This window comes from Brassica napus, chromosome C9 (genome assembly GCF_020379485.1).
Source record: "Brassica napus cultivar Da-Ae chromosome C9, Da-Ae, whole genome shotgun sequence".
In the NCBI taxonomy this organism is placed as follows: Eukaryota; Viridiplantae; Streptophyta; class Magnoliopsida; order Brassicales; family Brassicaceae; genus Brassica; species Brassica napus.
Genome location: NC_063452.1, coordinates 33,469,107 through 33,493,078, shown reverse-complemented (window position 1 = coordinate 33,493,078; position 23,972 = coordinate 33,469,107). Strand labels below are relative to the sequence as shown.

The following is a 23,972-nucleotide window of genomic DNA, read 5'->3' as shown; positions in this document are numbered from 1 at the left end:
CTTTCTGTAGATCAATACAACGAGAGTTGAGATCATAGATCTAGTTAATAGTCGACAAGTCAATGCCCGTAAGAGCCGAAAGACTTGTTGATCAAATAGTTGAGCTTTACATTATCATGCATGCAACTCATTAGACATCTATAGGATTATAATTTCAACTTTTCTGAATAAAAACCGTAAGTCTAGCTATTTCCTTTTTAAGCACCAAAACCCCAAAATTTGCTACTGAACAAATAATTGTTCAATATAAAACTGCAATTTACTTTTAAAACTCTTAAAATATCATGCTTAACAAATCATATTAGAATCTCTAGGTTCCCTAGCTCCCTGTGAATTTGATCCCTAAGTACTACAACTCGACCTCTTATTTGAGAGAGTATAAATCACTCCTTAGTGTAATTTGAGTGGTATCACCTAGCCAAACTGGTCTGAAACTCGGTACGCACAGCTTCCTTAGCCTCTTCGATCGCACAAATCGTCGGTCCCTCCCCACTCTTGACCTTACGCCGTAGACGACGCAACTCCGAGGATTTAACCGTCTTTGCCTCTTTAACCATAGGCAAAGAGCTCGTAGTCTTCCCAAGATCTCGCTCGAGTTCACCAATTCGAGAAGCATTGCTTTGGCTTTTTTTGGAGTTGTCTTGTCTTTGAAGGTACTTAACCTTTCTGGAGACTTGGAGATCCTTTTCTTTGGTCGGTGTTCCGCCTTCCTTAGATAGACTTCTACCGACTACAAACTGGATTGATGTAGTAGGACGTGTTAATTCCGAAGGCGATTGTTAGGGTATTTTTAGGTACAAGCGATTTGTGCTCAGCTCTACGGAATGATAAGGAGAAGGAGACATGTCGTTGTAATGGCTTCTCTTGCTTTGATTGTTGATAAACAAGGAGATCCTGCTTCTAGGATACTACCATATGGGTATGGGCCAGTATATGTCGTTGATACCCTGGTAGCTGCAGGGGAGATGGATAGTTAGGCATGAGCTGCCTGTCTATGACGAAGGCCGCAAGCTCTCCCTGCTTTATAGTTGACGGTTCCTGCTTCTGAAGGTATCTTTGGGCTCTTTGTCGGGGAACCGTGGAAGGTATTTGTATTCATACTAAAGATAATAAAGTGAATCAACCTGTCAACTATGTTACACTTGCTGAGAATATTTGAAGGAACCAAAGCTGACCTCCAACCTAACTGAGCTCAACTTTGCTTGTCTTGGGGCCTTGTATACATGGGATCGGATTCTTCAAACAAGTCTGGAAGGTAAAGCCTTGTGTAGATATATTACCCTCTCTCTCTATATTTCAAAATTTAGAATAAAGAAAAAATATATATATATATATATATACATACACATAGTTATTAGATAATAATTTAAGAAAAAATTTGAATAGGACTTGGTGGATACAACCATTAAGGCTTAATTCATAAAGAATCCTAGGATATAGGTCAAAAAGAAGTGAACATGATTTGGTGGCTAAAACCATTAAAGCTTGATTCATGGAAGCCTGTCAAATCTTGGTCAATGATCTTGCAATGAAAGCAGACTTTGACTGAGAGAGAAACTATTAGAGAGAGAGGAAAGGAACTCCCATTTACCTGTAGGTCCAGATACTTGTTTAAGTATCCTTGCATCCTATGATCGATATTCTCAAGGTAAAGCCTACACTTTTATTTATGCAAGAAATTAGGTTGGTAGAGGGGATTGTCAAACATGATTTGCTAAGTTGTTGACTATGTGAATTTGGTTGCTAAACTAGGATATGGTATAATGTTCTTCTGAGATTAGGATTTCCTAAGGTGATGATTCTGAGTTTTAAATCTGTGATTCCCTGCTATTTTCACACCTCTTTCAGAGAGACTGCATGTATGTTTTGCTTGAGGACAAGCAAAAGAGTAACTCTGGGGGAGTTTAGAGGCCATGGATTTTACCCAATTTTAGACATGATTGATAAGCGTTTTAATAACTAATTACTATGCTTTAGAGTCTATTTAGGATATTTATAGGTTAAGGAGTGATTTGGAAGAAAGTGATGATTTTGGAGCATTTTGGAGATAAAAGGACAGAACATCCGAGCCGGCCATCGAGCAAGACAAAAGGTCGACATTCAGAGGAAATATTTGATCGATGCACGCCTTATGATATCGATCGACAGCGAAGCGCAAAAGCCCATTTGGTTCCAGCCGACTTAGAGCCCAAGATTTCACCAAATTATAAGATTGCCCCTGACGAGTTTTTAACCTAATATTTATAGCTTGCCAATGTGTTTTAGGCAAAGTGTGCTTTCTTGTTCTCTTGTTTTCACAGCAAAAGGTTTTCTAGGATTTAGTAGAGTTGGAGAGAAGAATAGTGAGATTTGTGATTGGAACTCCACTGTTATCTATTTTATATCTATGCAGTTTTTATACCTTATTGTTGCTATGAATTGCTTAGCTATGTCTGAGTAGTTCTACTGTTAGGTTTAGGGTTCAAAGAGGTTATGAGGGATTAGGCCCAACTATAGATTGCTAGTTGTGATATTCGTCAATAGGATTGTCATTAATGTATGTTTCTAGTTTAGCTAACTATAACCTTGACCTAGGAGTTGTAGGTACAAGTTAACACTTGAATCCCGAGGAAAAGTACCGTCGATACTTACTCGTGGTGGGAGGAAGTAGCCAGCTAGGAAGCTTTCCATTGGCGATATCTTCGACTCTGAGTGAGTCTAGACCTTAGGCAGTTTCTTTGAATTTGGTCTTATCCTTTTTTTTTCCGAGCGATGGCTTCTTGTCATGAAATAATGACCCTTCGTGGCTTCTTTTTTTGAATGCTTTGTGGGTTTTTTAAATCGTTTCGCACCCTTTTATTATCTCCAACTCATGATCAAGTCTGATTAGCCTTTTATGCCTGGGGGAAGTTTGATCTCTGAGAAGAAATGCTTTGGCTTCTTTCGGAGTTGTCTTGTCTTTGAAGGTACTTAACCTTTCTAGAGACTTGGATATCCTTTTCTTTGGTCATGTTCCGCCTTCCTTAGATAGACTACTACCGACTACAAACTGGATTGATGTAGTAGGATGTGTTAGATCTGATGGCAATTGTTAGGGTATTTTTAGGTACAAGCGATTCGTGCTCAGCTCTACGGAATGATAAGCAGAAAGAGACGTGTCGTTGTAATGCCTTATCTTGCTTTGATTGTTGATAAACCAGAGATCCTGCTTCTAGGATACTGCCATATGGGTATGAGCCAGTATATGTCGTTGATACCCTGGTAGCAGCAGGGGAGATGGATCGTTAGGAAGGAGCTGCCTGTCTATGGCAAAGGCCGCCAGGTCTCCCTGCTTTATAGTTGACGGTTCCTGCTTCTGAAGGTATATTCGGGCTCTTTGTCGGGGAACCGTGGAAGGTATTTGGATTTATACTAAAGATAATAAAGTGGATCAACCTATCAACTATGTTACACTTGATGAGAATGTTTAAAGGAACCAAAGCTGACCTCCAACCTCACTGAGCTCAACTTTTCTTGTCTTGGGGCCTTGCATACATGTGATCAGATTCTTCAAACAAGTCTGGAAGGTAAAGCCTTGTGTATATATGTCACCCTCTCTCTCTATATTTCGAAATTTAGAATAAAGAAAAAAGAAATATATATATATATATATATACACATAATTATTAGATAATAATTTAGGAAAAAAAATTTGAACATGACTTGGTGGCTATAACCATTAAGGCTTGATTCACAAAGAATCCTAGGATATAGGTCAAAAAGATGTGAACATGATTTGGTGGCTAAAACGATTAAAGCTTGATTCATGGAAGCATGTCCAATCTTGGTCAATGATCTTGCAATGAAATCATATTTTGACTGAGAGAGAAACTATTAGACAGAGAGGAAAGGACCTCCCATTTACCTGCAGGTCCAGATACTTCTTTGAGCATCCTTGCATCCTGTGATCGATATTCTCAAGGCTTTTTGCAATAAATTAGGTTGGTAGACGGGATTGTTAGACAAGATTTGCTAAGTTGTTGACTAGGTGAATTTGGTTGCTAAACTAGGATATGTTATAATGTGCTTCTGAGATTAGGATTTATTAAGGTGATGATTCTGAGTTTTAAAACTGTGAGTCCCTGCTTCAGAGAGACTTCATGTATGTTTTGCTTGAGGAGAAGCAAAAGAGTAAGTCTGGGGGAGTTGATAGGCCAAGGATTTTACCTACTTTTAGCCATGGTTTATAAGTGTTTTAATAACTAATTACTATGTTCTAGAGACTATTTAGGATATTTATAGGTTAAGGAGTGATTTGGAAGAAAATGATGATTTTGGAGCATTTTGGAGATAAAAGGAGAGAACATCCGAGCCGACCATCGAGCAAGACCAGAGGACGACATTCAGAGGAAATAATCGATCGAAGCACGCCTTGTGATATCGATCGACAGCGAAGAGCGCAGAAGCCTGTTTGGTTCCAGCCGACTTAGGGCCCAAGATTTCACTAAATTACAAGATTGTCCCTGACGAGTTTTTAACCTAATATTTATATCTTGCCAATGTGTTTTAGGCAAAGTGTGCTTTCTTGTTCTCTTGTTTTCACAGCAACAGGTTTTCTAGGATTTAGTAGAGTTGGAGAGAAGATCCCTTCGCTAGACGAATCAAGAGCCATCTGATACTGTATTGCGATGCCTCTGAAGAAAGTGATGAGCAGCTGCACTTCATTGAATCCATGGTGTGGACTATCTCTTTGGTAAGACTTGAATCTGATCCATGAGCTTCTGAATGACTCTATAGGCTCATGCGTAAATGTAGCAATCTTGCTCCTCAAGTCTTCAGCACGTGCCTCATGAAAGAAGTTACGCAGGAATGCATTCTTGATGTCAGCCCATGATGTAAGAGATCCTGGTGGTAACTGCTTAAGCCAATGTGAATAGTACTACATGTGGTTTGCAAGCCTTTCTAACATCTGATCTATGAAGGGTAGAGGAAAATGATATTTTCTTGTAGCAGCGTTGAGCTCCCTGTAATCTATGCACATCATGTGCCCAGTAATAGTCCTCATAGGATCAGCTCGTTTTTATCATTCTTTACCACTGTAACTCCTCCTTTCTTAGGAACCACATGTACCGGACTGACCAAGTTGCTGTCTGAAATTGGATAGATAATCTTGCTTCCAAAAGCTACATAATCTCTTTCTTCACCACCTCTTTCAGATTTGGTTTCAGTCTCATTTGATGCTCAATAGATGACTTTGACTCGTCTTCCAGGTGAGATTTCTGGAATGTCATCGAGAGAATACCCAATAGCTTTGCGATACTTGCGCAGCTTATTTAGCAAAAAAGTTAGTTCTCCGCTAGTTAAATTAGCATTGACTCTGACTTGATACGAGTTATTGTAGAGGAAGGCATATTTGAGTCCAGCTGGAAGTTGTTTTAATTCAATTTTTGGTACTTTTTCTGAACCACAGCTTTCCGATGCAAGAGGGTGTCGATCGACACTGTCTGATGGGTATCGATCGACTTTTATTTAGAATTCGTCATCTTCTTCCTTGTCAACACACATGGATTCCATACTGGCATCCATTAGTCGAGCGTTCTCATCGACTCTGTCATCAATACTGAAAATGTTTCTTTCAGGAGCCGTGAGAGTAGTTTCTAATGGATCATTTGAACACATATCTATGAAAGATTGGTCAACTCCCTCAGATACGTGATCGAAAAAGAAAGTTTTGGCATTGATCAAAGGTTTCTTGACCAGATTTTCCATGTCGAAATTTATTGACAAATCTCTTATGTTCAGACATATACGCCCTTTCCTAACATCAATGATTGCCCCGGCTGTGGCCAAGAACGGTCTTAAAATAAGAGGATCTCTAGGTTCGTGCCTGTACTCCATCACTACAAAATCTGTTGGTATATGGAATTCATTTATCCTTATGGGCACGTCTTCGAGGACACCTTCTGGAATCCTAACAGATCTATCGACTAGAACAAGAGTGATATTTATGGGTTGGATTTTAGTTAACTCAAGGGCTACTACAACAGAATAATGTATTAAATTCACACTATAGCCTAGATCACAGAGAGATCTCTGGAACCGCTCATTGTGGATGTTGCAATCCAAAACAAAACTATCGGTGTCTGGTTGTTTAATCGGGATTCCCTCCTGAATCATAGAGCTTACTTGCTCAGAAACTATCATCACACTCTGTTCTGTTGGTCGAAAACCTCCGGTCACCATATCTTTAATGTACTTTTTGATTGGAAGAGAAATTTGTATGGCGTCACCGAGTGGAAGCTCGACATTTATCTTGTTGAATGCTTTCTTGCATATAGCTTTTTCCAGTTTTCCTTTCGCTTTCATTTGGGTGGGAGGGAAGGGAGTCTTGGGTCTATATATATTTGATACATCTGGTTTGAAAGACTTAAACGGTTGGGGATCCGGATGGACGGTATGTCGATCGACACTTTCAAGCTGTTGTCGATCGATACTCTCATCAAACATCGATTCGGCTTCTTTTTCATCAAGATCGGGTTGCACTTCTTCTAATCCTTCAGCTTGATCTAGTTCCTCCATTTATTTTCTCAGATGTGGGGTGAGTTGTCTTCCACTTCTCAATGTAACGACATTAACCGGATGTCTTGGATTAGTGTCAGTTCTTCTAGGAAAGAATACTTCTTCCCTTCTTACAAGCCCAACATAATGCACAACTTGGCTATCCAATTTCTTGAGATGAGCACGGAAACCTTCGAACTTCTCATTTAAATTAGAATACATGGAATCCAATCTTACATCGAAATTCACACTCATCTTTTGCTCGCCTTTCAGAACTTCTCCCATTATAAATTCTACTCTGCCTTCGTGAGTATGTTCTGCCTCGTAGCCTCTTGTAAAGCTCATATTACTCTGCTGATCATCAAATCTATGTTAACGAGAGCCAGTCTCATCGATGATGTCTACATTCTCTTCTTCGTCCCCTTCACTTGAAAAGGCTGGACTCTCATCGGTAAATTTAACTTGCTCCTTTCCTATTACGAAAGCATGAAATAAATCTGATGTTGCTTTCACCTTTGATATCCGATCTCTATTCGAATTATCGGCCATCTTCCTTCTTTCAAGATCAGTCTTCTTGGCACTAGTACGAGTCGCTATAATTTAAATGAGCCATGTAGCTTCTTCAGGGCTCCTGGTTTTGAAATTCCCTTGACTCGCAGCTTCCACAACTGCTTGGTATGTCCAATCAAGAATTGTGAAAAAAATATTAAGCAGCTGAATCTCGGGAAAACCATAGTGTGGGCACTCAAGTTGGTAACTCCGGAATCCTCCTAAGCATCCTTGAAGGGTTCATGGGCACCTTGCGAGAATATTGAAATCTTGTTTCTCACTTCCCAATAAATTTCCTCATCAAAGAAGTTGTTAATGAAAGCGCTCCTAATCTCTTTCCAGCCAGTTAAGGATCCAGTAGGTAACTGATCCAGCGATATCATGTCTTCTCCTGCGAGGGAAAATGAGAAGAGCTTGCAGTGACTGTAATCATCGACCACCATTTCTTCCAGTTTTTCGATGTGATCATGCGGACGGAGATCCATGGAAAGGGTTTTGACACACCAGGATAAGAAAATCGAGATTAAGCTCAGATATTCGTACGTTGTTTTCTGGTAGTTTAATTTCTGACCTATTGGAATAGGTTCTGCCAAGATCTAAGTAGTCTTGCAATTGCAATTTATGTTCCTTCTCATTAAATAAAGTTGTGTTAATTTTACCAGGGATTGCAGCTCCCTGTTAATTAATGATTTGGTTTGTTGCGTTGCATTTTTGACCATTTGGGTATCCTAGGACTACTTCCTCATTGTTCAAATTAGTAAGTGAAGACTTACCTGCTTCTAGGTGAGTAGCGTCTATCGCGTCTAAAAGCTCGGTGTCGATCGATTCTTCTACTGTAGTGTCGCTCGACGTGTCTGTCATACTGCCGATCGATGCTCGTCAAAAATATACGTTCTTCTTCTAAAGTACCCGTGTCAGCAGTGAGAGAAGAAGAAAAAAAAAATGTAGCTAACAAAGAAATAAAATCTAGACTATATTCTAAAACTTAATCTAATGGTAATAAGAAAGTCCCCGGCAACGGCACCAAATTTGATATCACTCAAATTACCCTTAGGAGTAACTTTACTCTCTCGAATAAGAGGTTCAGTTGTAGTACTTAGGGATCAAATCCACATAGACTCTAGGATTACACAATTGATTTGTAATTTTTCGAAGTAAAGCTAGATAGAAATGTTTTTAACAGTAAATAGACTAAGGTCTGTTGAACAAGGTATAAGTTCGGTTGATTGATTGATTGAGGTTGTAAACAATTAAAGGTAAATAACTAGATTCAGGTAAATTCTCAGGTATGATAAGTTGCTTATCTTGTGGTTTATTAGGGATTTAAGAATATTAATTGTTCTCGAACTCAAATTTAAGTTATAATCTATCAACTTTCGTATGTATAGATTATCTAATACTTCGATCTACGAATCCAACTCTCGTATGTAATTCCCAAGGGAGTGTCGATCGATGCTTCCTATGGATTGTTGATCGATGCTTCCTATGGATCTATCAACTTTCGTATGTATAGATTACTAACACTCAAATTTAAGGTATAATCTATCAACTTTCGTATGTTAGCTGAACACCTCGAATTGCCTATGTTATACGAAGAATTTGAATGTTCTTCGAAATTGACGTCGTTTCGAAAGCGCTCTTTTTATAAAATCGTAAAAATGCCTGGGTGGAAAACGGTCCGAAAGGGCCCAGAACACGGCAAAGAGCCCACTTCCGATTTTATACGAAATCAGGCCCAATCATTTTTGACGGTTTATCTTTTGTTATGCATAGGAAGATAAATGTCCAGTTCGGAGGATAAATGTGAAGTTTCCGGAGATAAACACAGAGGTCGAAGAAAAATGGAATATTTCCGCGAAGTGATAAACTCGACCAAAGGCAGAAAGGGAAAGAGCAAACAGCCTATAGAGTATATAAAGATGTCGAGGTCAAAGATGCAGAGGGACACAATTTTTCTACTCAGAGCAAAACTTAGTACTTTGGACAATTTAGGCAATCTTCAGTTTTTTGTTATCAAGTTGCGACTCAACTAGGTTTTCACAATCTTAGGTTGCTAGAACTAGGAACCTCGCCGACAGCTCTTGTGGCTGAGGCTTTTACCTTATTGTAACGCTAAACGCAGATTCGGAATAACAATCCTTCTTGCTCCCTTTTCGATTCATTTACTTATTTTCGTTTATACTTTCGTGTCCTGATTGTTTGGCGTGTGGTTTAGCAGATATCTGGGACCTCTGGGAAATTAGGATTTTCCTAACTTTCCTAATTTGAACGGAAATCAACATTGCGAATTTCGGTTCCTACAGTTTGGCACTAGAAGGAGGGGGGGGGGGGCGGATCAATCTAACTCCCAGCCACCAACGCTCGATAAGACATGTCAGCCGACAAACTCAACAACCAACAAACTCGTGACGATAACACTACGGACGACAACGTTGAAAGCACTCCAGCAGCGAACGTTGCCGCGGTTAAAGTTAACACCGCAGCGTTTGAGGAGGTCTAGAAGATGTTCTCGACTTCGAAAGGATGTCGGAAGAACAGGACAAGGTCATGAGTTCTCTCGCTAAACAGGTCAAAAACCTAACATCAAGAACCAGGGCCGTTCTTCCGCGCGGAACAACCCGAGTCCGCGGAAGAAGACTCGATTTTGCAAATCCTTCGGACCAGTCCAGCAACGCGCAGGGGAAAACATCCGGGCAAAACGCCGACGAAATCACTCCTGGACCAACGCTGAAAAACCCGGGAGATCTTCCCCCTATCGTGGAAGACAAGGAGGAAGGAGAAATCAGGCGCGTCGATGTGGATTCTAGCAGTCAGTCCGAACCTACGGATGAGGACTCAGACGTGCATCCGCATCGTACGAGGAGCTGTGCGGCTCAAGACAACTCCCAGTTCGATAACCCTATGACCGAAGAAGAGGAAGCTATCTTCTGGGACGAACATGAAGGACTGGCCGAGTAGCAGACTCGAAACACTCGCGGCAAACGCCGCCAAGGTCGAATATCTGCTAGCGAGAAATCCCAGATCCGCGATCTTCTCGATCATCTCATGAAAACAGTTGCAGAAGTTAGAGCGTTGAAATCTCAGATTCACCACGATACTAGCACCGCGCCCGAGATCGATATGCTGCTCGAGGAATCTCGAAAAACGCCCTTCACAACCCGCATCACCAGAACTAGGGTTTCTGAACCTGGAAAGAACAAGGTAACACCCTACGACGGTACAACGATCCAAGGGCACACCTACAAGCTTTTCAGATCGCGATGGGGAGAGGCAAATTCAGAGAAAGCGAAAGAGATGCCGGCGAATGCCGCCTCTTCGTCGACAAAGTAGCGGTAAACGCGCTCCGAAAGACGCTGTTGTACAAGTCAAAGTTCAGGAAGTGGATAACCTTGGATAAGCTGCATACGATCCAAGACGTTGTCCATAAAGGCACAGACTACATAATCATCGAAGAAGAGACGAAAGTCTTGTCATAAAAGCAGAGGCTTACAAAGACATCGTCGAAGGATCTCGGGTCGGATCAGATGTCTTAAAGGAAAAACACTTGTTACGACAAAAACGTCAATCACGGGGAAGAAGAGACACAGGGAGCGCAAAACTATGCCATAAAATCCGAGCAAGGCCGGACGACGGGCAATACATGGACCCGAAATTCAAATTACAATGAGAACGCCTTCTGCGACTTTCACCAGGCCCGCGGCCACTCGACCGTAAACTGCAATGTTCTCGGTGCTAGATTGACAGCAAAGTTGCTCATGGGAGAACTCGCCGAAGTGTCTAGCGTAAAAGATCTCGTCCGCGATTAAGACCGCCCTCCAAGAAACGATAAGGCCCCTCAAATAGAGAACTCTCTCAAAGGGAACCAATTGGGAAAAAATCGTGGGAGAAGGCAGGACGAGAAGGGCAACGACTATAGTCGCCGCAGAGTCAATATGATCATCGGAGGATCGCAATACTGCAGCGATACCATCTCTGCCATCAAAGCCTACCAGCGCCGGGCCAAGACGAGCGCAAATTCGCTAACCTTGTCCTTGCCTAGTGAATTCCCGAAGGGAGCAATCACTTTCGATGAAGAAGAGGCTGGTGGGTTCGACCACCCCCACTGTGATCTGCTCGTAATCGATCTCGTGATAAGAGATCTCGAGGTCGCAAGGGTTCTCATCGACACAGGTAGCACAGTCAATGTCATCTTCCGCGATACTCTCAAGAGGATGAATGTCGAGCTAGGAGAATTCGTACCATCTCCCAAGCCGCTAACCAGTTTTGAGGGCATAACGTCAATGACTCTCGAAGATTGTCGACTTCGCGGTCGTTGATCACCCAGCCATTTACAACGTTATCATGGGTACGCCTTGGCTAAACGCCATGAAGGCAGTCCCATCGAGTTATCACTTAGGCATCAAATTCCCGACTAATAACGGAATTGCCGCGATCTGCGGATGCCAGACACAGTGAAGACGTTTCTTCCTGGCCGGACACAAGCTAAGGCAAGTCACTACTACCGAAATGGTGAAACCCAAACGGGCGAAGCTAACTCAGGCATTGACTGAAAAAGCTTCGGAAAAAGACAGTAAAAAATCGTCGACTCAAACAATGGCCTGATATATTGTGTTTTTGGCACATTATATGTATGTCTTACTTTCAGGGTTTTATCGAGTCTCTCTATTCCCTTTGAGTCATTACAAGTCTGAGAGTTTAATAGGTGAGAAGAATGATCGTGTGGAGCGAAAGAAGGAAGAAAAGAGCCTGACTTGAAGGTTTTCACCACCGGAACAGTCAGATAGACTGTTCTCGCATGAGTGGAGCACCCCGATGGCCTGTTCCCCGATACTTCAGGAAATAAAAGATTCTATTTCGGGATTTGCCCTAGTTTTCCCTATTTTTCCCTATTTTTCCCTCCAGCCGCCTGTGGCTCCTAAATATATTCTTCTTTTATTTACTTTGTTACTTACCTTAGTTTTTACGCAAGAAAGACGTTAGAGAGCTTTGTGATTTGGCGATTGCTACTTGTAAGGGAGAAGGCTTCATCTATCTCCTAGAGAAGATTATCCTAAACCCTCTGATTTCTATTATCTATTACATGCTGTATTATTCAGAAATCATGCTTCTCTATTCTTGTGTTATGATTGAGTAGTCACCGAGTTAGTTTAGGGTTCTAGGGTTTTGGATTCGTGAGCTGAAGCATAAATAAGTAATCTTAAGATTGTCTACATTCATATTTGTTCTTATTGCTTGCATTGAACTGATCACTTAGTGCATGAATTAGGGTTAATCAATTTAGCTAACCGTTGGTTGATAACCGTTGGTTGATAACTTGATATTATTTGAATGAGCTTTGCATCCCTAGTCAGCGAGAGTTGATATTAGGGTGTATTGTGAACATATCCGACTTGATCTCTAAAGCTTGCGATCGCGACTTGATCCAAACCCCACTTCTTTAAAACCCCACTTCTGTTTTAGCTTAATTCTGATTCCATAAAGATAAAGTCTGAACTGGTCCTCTGGAATTGAATCTAAAGATATTACAACTACACTGTTAACTTGACAGTAGACAAAGTCAATTTTAGTGTATCATGGCCAGGAAACTACCAGTTTCGGAGCCCAGCGTTTCAACCCAACCGGAGGAAAAAAACCCAGTAGAAGACGTCGATCCCGCAACTTAGGCGATCAATGCAAACACAATAGCCGAGTAGACACACTCGCACAAACATCAGAACTACGAGATGGCTTGATCCCCGAAAGGGGTATGTAGGCAGCTCGTCGAAGGACGAGTTCAGCTATCCCCCCTCATCAAAAGGGGGGTGAGTGGGTACATATACGAATACTCTTATATTCCCGCATTCTAAAATATTTGCCTTGTACTCAATATTTTTGAAACTTTTTCAGCAATAAAGACTTCGTTCGAATTTCTCTCATCTAGCGAAACGTCTTGTTATATTTTCGGAAAACGTCCATATACGAGAAAAACGATTATCATACAAACCCGAAAAAACATAAACTCACGAAAAAGCGTCCTACCTCAAAACGGATCAACTCCACACTAGCTTATCCAACAAAGAAACTTTGTCTCATCGACTAAGGCACTGCCAGAATCAACATATTCCGCCGACCACAACTCTCTCACAAAAAAGTCTCGGTCGTACCTCGATTCCGACTCCCGACCAGAACACGAGACCCCGGTCTCGGATACTCAAAATATCACTAATAGCATGTTTTCGAAAAAATAAGCGAGACATCGTCTAGATCTTCGGAAACACGCTCGCAGTCTGTTCACGACTATAAATTACAAACGCTCGTCGATTGGCCCTGCCGAGCACATTAGCCGTCCTAAACAAACGCATTTAGATCCTTCCTAAGGATAGATCCTCTTACATCCGACTAGGATAAATAGCGCACTATGAAAGAAATTCGAAATTTTGGTCAGAACTTTCGGGAGACTTAAAAATTGTCCTCGAAGAGTTGCTCGATTCTTACCATACAAGTCGTATAAGCCGAGAACATATCGCAGACTTAAAAGCGGGATGGAATCAGGTCGAAAACGATACGGGAAACACAAGTCAAAGTAGTCATCGTGGTTAGACCTCAGTCTTATCCTAAACCCAGCACACTGGTCTCTAACGTCTCAAGACATGATATCCAAAAGATACGAGATCCTGAAAGAATGTCTCTTCATCCACATCTAAGCGCTCTCAAAACTTTGAGAATTTCTCAAACATCTCGGACGAGCAACGAACAGGACGATCCACAACAAAGGACAAGGAACGAGATGACAACTCGGATCCTTCTCCCTACACTTAATAGAAATCAGAACATTTTTTAAACACTTTTTATAAAAGCATTGTTCATAAAAAAGCAGATGAACGGCGGGGATTCGAAGCCACATACGGCAAGTCACAATACACAAATCACGGCCACACCCGGCCGGGAATAAACAGACTACATAAATATATTACAAGGGAACACTCTCCCAGTAAGCCACAAAAGGCTTCATGATCAACCATCGAACTTATAGTATCTGGTCATCGATCCTCCCATCGAGTAGTCGTCGATGTTGAGGGGGACCGTCGGCTGGTTCACTTCACCCGTCTCATCAGCGGCTCTCGTCTCACCTTCCACCGTGTCAGGAGATACGGGAATCGGCTCCCACTGATTCCAAATCCTCTCCTCGATCTGGGGAAGCGCGAAATCCATATCTCTTTTACCTTCATGCGCCGAGTTTGTTTCGCATCCTCGGCGGCAAACGAGTAATCAGGAATCTGCGTGAAGTACAATCCGCCAACGGAACCGCGACACTCGCGATAATCCGCGAGAGCTTGGTAACTCTCTTTAACCTCCCCAAACTCGCACAAGAACTGGGCGCGATGGGTCTTCATAACCTCGACCATCTCTTTCTTTCCTCGCCTATACGCACGACGAATCTCCTTTGCAGTCAATTCTCCCTCACAACGACGAGAACGCTTTAACTCATACCTCAGACAAGCAATTTCCTTATCAGCCATCTCGGCCCTGAACCGAGGCAAGCAAGCCTCCTGGTTGCTCGCGTCAAGGGTTTGGTTCATCACGAGAAGGCCCTGCGAAAACTTTCAAAGACAGGAAAAGTTTGGCCATAAAAAAACGTGTGTTCAAAGCTTACCCCGTTGACCATCCTCAATGCCTTGGTAAACTCCGGCCCCTTGTTGGATCCACCTTCGGCCGCAGGAACGTCAGAACCAAGCAACTCGCCATGATCAATCGGCTCGCCCCTGTTGAGATAATCTCCAAGGATGTCTTCGGGAAAGCATTCCCCATCGGCCGTATCCTCATCAACGGCAATGTGTTTGTCCTTGCGGGTCCTCGACCTCCTCTTCTCCGCTGGAGCCTCGCACGGAATGAACCTCTTCATGCTCGATTCCTTTCCTTCTTCGACTGGCAAGTCCGATAGGAATCGAGGGCGGTGGAGAGCGACAGTGTGACGAACCCGTTTCTCAGTGAACGAAGACCAATAAAATTCACCACTACGGAGCAAATCTCTAAACGTGCACAAGCCTTCCGGAGTTGGGGGAAGAGGATTAGTCACTGCGAATCAAGAAACAAATGCGTGAAATCGAATTTCGTCGAAACCAAAACTAGCATGTAACCAATCGAAAATACCTATCCGACCCCATCTGGTCCTAAGGATAGGAATGCAGCTCTCCTCCACAGATGCATTGTCGATTCGAACGAAGAAGAAAAACTTCTTCCAATCATGATAGTTCGACACGAACCCCGCTATAATCGCAATGTTATTTCGAGGACTCAGTCGTACTGTGGCCGAACTTCCCACGAGCATCAACAGTGCTTCAAGAGGATCAACGTCAAGGGGCAAGCCACATTCGTAACTCAGCACCTGAATTCAGACATGTTGGGGTCAAAAACGTTACGACGGAAATACCACCCAAAAATCCTCGGAGATCGTATTTCCGAAAGAGATAGTAAAAAGGAAGATGTAACTTTCGTAAAATATAACCAAACACGATGTTTTTACGAAGAAGTATCCTTGAAGATTCAAACCAAACTAACCAAGCTCGACCGTTGCATAATTACCATGCATACACGCTGTCCGGTCGCTGCGTAGCAACCAAGTTCGAGCCAAAGCTCGGTCGCTACGAAGCGACTGAGCTCGAGTCAAAGCTTGGTCGCTACATAGCGACCGAGCTCGAGCCAAAGCTCGGTCGCTACATAGCGACCGAGCGCTCGTCCCGCTCGGTCGCTACGCAGCGACCGAGCGATCATCCCGCTCGGTCCCTACGTAGCGACCGAGCTCGGCCAAGCTCGTTCGCTACGTAGCGACCGAGCTCGAGACAAAGCTCGGTCGCTACGGAGCGACCGAGCACTCGTCCCGCTCAGTTGCTACGTAGCGACCGAGTGATTGTCCCGCTACGTAGCGACCGAGCGATCGTCCCGCTCGGTCGCTACGTAGCGACCAAGCGCTCGTCCCGCTCGGTTGCCACATAGCGACCGAGCGTTCATCCCGCTCGGTCGCTATGTAGCGACCGAGCTCAAGCCAAAGCTCGGTCTCTACGTAGCGACCGAGCGTTCGTCCCGCTCGGTTGCTACGTAGCAACCGGGCTCGAGCCGAAGTTCAGTCGCTGTGTAGCGATTGAACCCTTCCGAACATCGATACGACATCAATCCATGCATTCTCGTCAGACCTTCGAATGCTATCTCCCGAAGACCGTAGCAAGCTCAGTCCATGTTTTCCGCTATTCAAATTCATCGATCAAACGTCGCGGATTAGAAACCGCGGAAAGTTCGTTCTTTATCAAAAAGAATTCGTAGTAAACGTGTCGAGTCGGAAGACGTCCCAAAGGGATCTAAAACACGACTCGAGGACCATCCTATGATTTCTTAACCAAAAGCCCGTAAACCGCAGCACGGTTTACGCTTGGTCCACAAAGAAGGATAGATGTCAAGTTTCCGCGGATAAATACGGAAGTTTTGAAGGTAATTGGAAGATCGGGAAAAATGAAATATCTCCATTTTTATGCTATGACGGCTTAAGGGCAGAAGAGTAAAAGCGTAAACCGACCTTGGAGCTAGTATATAAGGAGTCCTAGGCGAGGAGCATGGCAGAGGACTTTTCAGAGCAAACTTAGCACTTATAGCAATTTAGGCAATTGTCCGTTTTTGTTATTTCGAGCTGCGACTCAATTAGGTTTTGCCGTCTTAGGGTTGCTAGAACTAGGAATCTCGCCGACAGCTCTCGAACCCAGGCTTATACCTTGTTGTAAACGCTCATACGCAGATTCGGAATAAGATCTACATTGCTCTATTTTTCGATTTCTTATTCTTATCATTGTTATTCTCGTGTTCTGATTGATTGACGTGTGGTAATTAGGAGATATCCGGGTCCTTTGGGAAATTAAGGTTTTCCTAGTTTCCTTATTTAAACGGAAATCGACAGTGCGAATTTTGGTTCCCAAAGTTTGGCGCTAGAAGGAGGGGGGTACGGATCAATCTAACCCGCAAAAGCCACATCACTCTCTATCAGACATGTCAACTAATGACGCGAATAACGTGCAAACTCCTCTTAACGGAGGCAGCGGCACCGATCTCCACACTCCAGTAGCGGACGTATCCGCGGCAATGCATAAGCCAACGCCGCGACGCTCGAGGAGTTCAAAAAGATGTTCGCCAGCTATGAGAAAAGGTCGGAAGAACAGGATAAGCTCGTGAATACCTTGACCCAACAGGTTGAAACCTTAACGGCAAGGACCCAAACAATCCGCCCCCGCGGAACCACTAAAATCCGCAGGAAGAGGCTCGACTTCGCTACCCCACTCGACTGATCAGGAGTCGTGCGGGAACGACCTTCCGGTCAAAACCCTAGCGAGAAATCTCCCATCGAAAAGGGGAACCCTGAAAGTCTTCCGCCCCCTGCAAAGGACTCGGAGGATAACGAAGCCAAACACATTGACCTGGATCCTAGCGATGTTTCCAACGACACCGACGAGGACGTCGACAGACATCCGAGAAGGACCAGAAGCCGATCTGCTCGGGAAGGCTCCCCGTTCGAAAAATCAATGACGGAAGAGGAAGAAATCGCCTATTGGAATGAACAGGAGGAGCTGGCTGAAAGACAAACCGAGCACACTCGCAGTAAACGCCGACAGGCTCGGAAATCTACTGACGAGACATCGGATATCCGCGATCTTCGCGACTACATCACCAAGATTGCGGCAGAAGTGAGGGCCGTAAAGTCTCAAATCCATCATGCTACTAGTGCTGCCCCCGAAATTGATCGACTGTTGGAAGGAGCTCGGAAGACCCCTTTTACCAATCGCATTTCGGACATGAGGGTGTCCGATCCGGGAAAAATCAAAGTACCGAAGCACGATGGTATGGCCGATCCAAAAGCGCACCTTCAGGCTTTCCACATCGCGATGGGAAGAGCTAGACTGAAGGACGGCGAAAAGGATGCCGGCTACTGCCGCCTGTTCGTTGAAAACCTGGAAGGAGCAGCACTTGAATGGTTCGCACGCCTTCGTCGTAACACCATCGGGAGTTTCCGACAGCTCGCATCGGAATTTCTCAAGCAATACTCTGTATTCATAGACAGAGAAACTTCCGATGTTGACCTCTGGAGTCTCTCCCAGAGGGAAGACGAACCCCACCGCGAGTTTATCAGTCGGTTCAAGCTGATAATGTCAAGGGTCAGTGGGATAAGCGACAAAGTGGTCATCGACGCGCTGAGAAAGACGCTCTGGTACAAGTCGAAATTCAGAAAGTGGATAACTCTCGACAAACCACGAACGATCCAGGACGCCCTCCACAAAGCAATGGACTACATCATAGTAGAGGAGGAAACTAAAGTCTTATCGTAAAAACATAAGGCGGTAAGACCATCCTCGAAAGACGTGGACCCGAAAGGGAAAAATAAGAACTCTCGTCACGGCAAGTACGTCCATCACGAGGGGGAAGATCTCCAGGGGGCGCATAACTATGCGATCAACTCGGATCAGGGTCGGACCATGGGCAACACATGGACTCGCAATCAAGGGTATGACGAAAACACCTTCTGCGAGTTCCACCAATCCCGAGGACATTCCACAACCAACTGCAAAGTCTTGGGAGCAAGACTGGCCGCGAAGCTACTCGCTGGAGAGCTCTCGGAAGTAACTAGCGTCAAGGATCTGATCCTCGATTCTGATCGCCCTCCAAAGACGGACAAAAATCCGTCCGCTGAAAAATCCCCTCAACAAAACCGGCCTGGGGATAAACGCGGCAGGAGGCCAGACGACAAAGGGAACGATAACAATCGCCGCAAAGTCAATATGATCATAGGAGGATCACAATACTGCGGCGACACTGTGTCGGCCATCAAGGCTTACCAACGGAAGGCGGAGTCGAGCGCAAATTGGTCTACATGGTCTCCTCCCCGAGATGGCCAAAATTGCTCGATCACCTTCACAAAGGAAGAGGCCGGCGGCATCGATCAACCTCACTGCGACCCGCTCGTCATAGATCTTGTTATACGAGACTTAGAAATCGGAAGGGTACTCGTCGACACGGGAAGCACAGTCAACGTAATCTTCCGCGACACTCTCAAACTGATGAGCATCAAACTCGGAGAGATAATTCCGACGCCAAAACCACTCACGGGTTTTTTCAGGCAAAGTATCGATGACTCTTGGATCGATCCAATTGCCAGTCATGGCCAAGGAGATCACGAAAATAGTCAAGTTTGCGGTGGTCGATCATCCCGCTATCTACAACGTGATCATGGGAACCCCATGGCTCAACGCCATGCAGGCAGTTCCGTCAACCTTCCACCTGGGTCTCAAATTCCCAACCCCAAGCGGAGTCGCGGCCATCTGGGGGTGCCAAAAACAGTCGCAGCTATGCTTCCTCGCAGAGCACAAGTTAAGGCAAATCACGACTTCTGCAGCTGTAAACGGCAAGCGCACGAAGATAGACCAATCTTCGGCCAAAAGCACCTCGGGAAAAAATGAATTAAAAACGTCTACCAACGCAAACGCATCGGACGTCGAAGCTCGACACAAGTCTGAAGCCCACGCTACAACTCAACCGGAACATCCGGAAAATAGCATTGACCAAGCCACGATCGACAAGGTCAAGGCGGACATCGCGACATCTACCGCCGAGTAAGAACACTCGCGGCATGAAACAGAACTACGAGATGGCTTGATCCTCGAAAGGGTCGTAGGCAGCTCGTCAAAAGACGAGTTCAGCTATCCCCCTCTCTAAAAAGGGGGGGGAGTGGGTGCGTATACTCGTATACTCCCACGTAAAAAATCGCCATTATTGTAATCGAGTTTTTAAGAAACTTCAAAAACTTTTACTACAATATACGTTGTCCTTTTTATCGGAAAACGTTTACGCTTCAGTTAAACACAAAAAATTTTCAGGACATGCCTGGAAACATTAAGACTCTTGTCTGCAGCCTCATCCGGCCTAAAAATCGTAAAAAAAATCATCATCCTTCAAACGCACAAAGATACACGTATAATCCTCGAAACAACTGCGAGACGTCGCAAAGTTAAAATTCGAAGATAATACGAACAAATTGTCCAAACGCGACCACCAAAACCTTACAACCCATTCGTCGATTGGCCCCGACGAACACGCCAGCCGTCTTAAACAAACGCAATTCGATCACTCTTTTGATCTTTAAAAACGTCCAGCACAAGGACAAAAGCGCGCTACAACAAAAATCCGAAATTTTGGTTTAGCACTTCCAGTTAATTCTGAGAAGATGCTCGATTCGTACTATACAAGTCATATAAGCCGAGAACATATCGCGGACTTTAAATCGGTGCGAATCAGGAAGAAATCGCAACAGGAAAAACGATAGCCGGCTAGTCACCGCATAAACCTTAACCGAAAGTAAACCTAGGTCTTGCCCTAAACCCAACGCTCTGGTCTCAAACATCTCAAGGCATGATATCTAAAAGATACAAGATCCTAAACCATGTCTCTCCGTTCGTATCTCAACGTTCTTGAAAATCGTAAAGATAAATAATTTTTACGAAAATCACGAACGAACCAACAGATTGAACGTCTCATCGGAATTAAATATGAGACGACAACTCATATTTACTTCAAACCTACTCAGGAAAACTCGAAAACGAAAACATTCATCATATAAATAACCGCGTAAAGCGGTAAGGGGATTCAAAGCCACCAAAGGCCAATCCCGATAAACGATAAAAACAGCCAAAATAGGCCCGTACAAATCTCTCGGCCAGAATCGGCCATAAACATGAAACAGAAAGACGAGCATCTCTCTTTCGATAACTATTCCACCTCTCATAATCCAAAGTCAAAGTCCCCGGACAACAAAGCCCCGAACGCATCCGCGGGACGATCCACTTCCTCGCCATCATCGGGAAACCCAGTCGAAATCAGTCACGACGAAATCAGTGTCAGAAAACTTCCGAAGAAGTGTCTTCTTTTGAAAGAAGAAGTAGAATTCAAAGGAAAAGAGAAGTGTGAAAACCTAAGTCGAAGTTCGTAACAATTTCAAGAAGGATTCACACGATGAGTCTTCGAGAAAGGTTACACAAGGCCTCGGACAGTGGATCCCGGACAGCAAAACACCCATCGTCCAACTCGCCGAAGGGGCATGTTGGAACGGATGCACCGACCATTATCTCCATATCATTTAACTTGCTTCTTTCTTATTACGAAAGCATGGACTAAATCTGATGTTGTTTTCACCTTAGATATCCGATCTCCATTCGAATTATCGGCCATCTTCCTCCATTCAAGATCAGTCTTCTTGGCACTAATACTAGTCGCTACATTTTCAAGGAGCCAATGTAGCTTCTTCAGGGCTCCTAGTTTAGAAATTCCTTTGACTCGCAGCTTCCAAAACTGCTTGGTATGTCCAATCAAGACCTCTGAAGAAAATATTAAGCAGTTAAATCTCGGGAAAACCATGATGTGGGCACTGAAGTTGGTAACTCTGGAATCTTCCCCAAGGATCCTTGAAGGGTTCATGGGCACCTTGCGAGAATGTTGAAATCTTGTTTCTCGCTTCCCAATATTTTCCTCATCGAAGAAGTTCTTAATGAAAGCGCTCCTAATCTCTTAAGCGCTCCTAATATTTTCCAGCAAGTTAAGGATCCATCAGGTAACTGATCCAGCCATATCATGTCTTCTCCTGCGAGGGAAAATGAGAAGAGCTTGCAGTGACTGTAGTCATCGACCACCATGTCTTCCAGTATTTCGATGTGATCATGCAGACGGAGATCCATGGAAAGGGTTTTGACATACCAAGATAAGAAAATCGTGATTAAGCTCAGATCTTCGTATGTTGTTTTCTGGTAGTTTAATTTCCGACATATTGGAATAGGTTCTGCCAAGATCTAAGTAGTCTTGCAATGGCAATTTATGTTCCTTCTCATTAAATAAAGTTGTGTTAATTTTACCAGGGATTGCAGCCCCCTGTTCATTAATGATTTGGTTTGTTGCGATGCATTTTTGACCTTCTAGGTCTCCTAGGACTACTTCCTCATTGTTCAAATTAGTAAGTGAAGACTTACCTGCTTCTAGGTGAGTAGCGTCTATCGCGTCTAAAAGCGCGGTGTCGATCGATTCTTCTACCGAAGTCTCGCTTGACGTGTTTGTCATACTGCCGATCGATGCTCATCAAAAATACATGTTCTTCTTCTAAAGTACCTGTGTCAGCAGTGTGAGAAGAAGAAAAACAATTTTTAGCTAACAAAGAAAGAAAATCTATATTCTAAAACTTAATCTAATGGTAATAAGAAAGAGTCCCCGGGAACGGCGCCAAATTTGATATCACTCCAATTACCCTAAGGAGTGACTTTACTCTCTCAAATAAGAGGTTCAGTTGTAGTACTTAGGGATCGAATCCACAGAGACTCTAGGATTACACAATAGATTTGTACTTTTCAAAGTAAAGCTAGATAGAAATGTTTTTAACAATCAATAGACTAAGGTTTGTTGAATAAGGTATAAGTTTGGTTGGTTGATTGAGGTTGTAAACAATTAAAGGAAAATATCTAGATTCAGGTAAATTCTAATCGGATTTAATAGTGACGGGTCATTGTCGATCGATTTTGGAAGGATCTGTTGATCGATGTTGGAATGTTTTTTTTTATCGATGTTGGTGTTGTTGCTTTGGCCGCACGCTGTGCCTGCATACTGGCTATGTCTTGCCTCATCTCCTCCATGCATGTAGTCAACCAACTGATGCTATCATTCAGTGGGTAGTAGACACCATCAAGCTTCATCTGGAAGTCATCTTCATTCTTTTCTAGGGCTCCACAGATTCCATAAGGCATCTCATTTATCTCATCCTTGGTGTAGATTTCTGGTACTGGCTTGGTCTGTGTGAATGACCTAGCCTGTTCTGGAAGACATAGGTAGCTGTGCTCGTCTATTGAAGCTCTTTCTAGAAGACTTCTGGTATCATCTTTGGATACACAGATGATGTTTCCATCTACGTCTCGAGCATGTCCATGATCGTCTCTGTAGACTCCATTCTCATCCTTCTCCTCCCAGTGGAATCTCGAAGTTCCATCACGATCATAGGCTCTTTTTCCAAACTATGGACGTCTGTTGATCGATGTTGGGTCTCCAATGTCGACAGACGGTCGAGTATGCTGTCGATACATTGGCTTGAAACGATCATCTACTTCACCAGCTGTGTTGTAGAATTCGTTTGTAACTCTCTGTTGGTGCTCTGGAATGCTGCGTTCTGCTCTTGGCTCATGAATTGCAATTTCTACTGCATAGCTCTCGTGATAACGATCATGTGCCCAACTGCCAATTAAGTAGTTTCCTTCTTGTGAACGGTCGAGTCCTTCGTCGATCGATGGGTAGTAGGCAATGTCGGTTGATGCTCGTTTGCGGTTTGTCTGATGATGATGAGTGTCGATCGATGTTGGGATGTTTCTGTCGATCGACGTCGCATTCCTTGACCGATAGGAATGGTGGAGAAGTCTATCTTCCTCAGTACGAATACCTCTATACTCTGTAGCTCGTTCCTCCTCATAATACTCATTATACTCCTCTGTATGCAGGGCATCTTTGATGGGTATCGCAGTGTGTACCGCCATGGTCGGCTAGTAGTATTCATTCTCCCAATCGTCTGGACTACTATCGATCGATTCTTCTAGGTGATTTTCGAGCGATTTCTGATTGCAACCGTCGATCGATGTGTGGGTGTGAGTTTCGATCGACGCGGAATACTCTGTCTCATACTCAGCTCCAAAGTGGCATGCTGGTTTGAGTCCTGGATCATCAATTCTTTTGGAGGAGGTATGTGGCTTCATGACTGGAATAGGATCGTAGTGGACATGTGGGTCTATGAGCGTCAGGCACAACTGGTTGGTTTGAATGTTGTACACTGCTCCTACTATTCACAAGAAGGTTCTTCCAAGCAACAGAGAAGAGTT

General features: G+C 43.8%; 1 protein-coding gene and 1 non-coding gene across 2 annotated transcripts; one reads left to right on the top strand and one right to left on the bottom strand.

Annotated features, from left to right (window-relative positions):
* Window positions 1-5,487: 5,487 nt before the first annotated feature.
* On the bottom strand, window positions 5,488-6,537 carry LOC106350046. Its single transcript, XM_013789988.1, has one exon. It carries the CDS (start codon window positions 6,535-6,537, stop codon window positions 5,488-5,490), a length of 1,050 nt encoding a protein of 349 aa, XP_013645442.1.
* A 14,942-nt stretch (window positions 6,538-21,479) lies between these two features.
* On the top strand, window positions 21,480-21,585 carry LOC125593693. The gene has a single exon (XR_007329592.1). It is a non-coding gene; the product is annotated as a small nucleolar RNA R71 (small nucleolar RNA).
* Window positions 21,586-23,972: the final 2,387 nt, after the last annotated feature.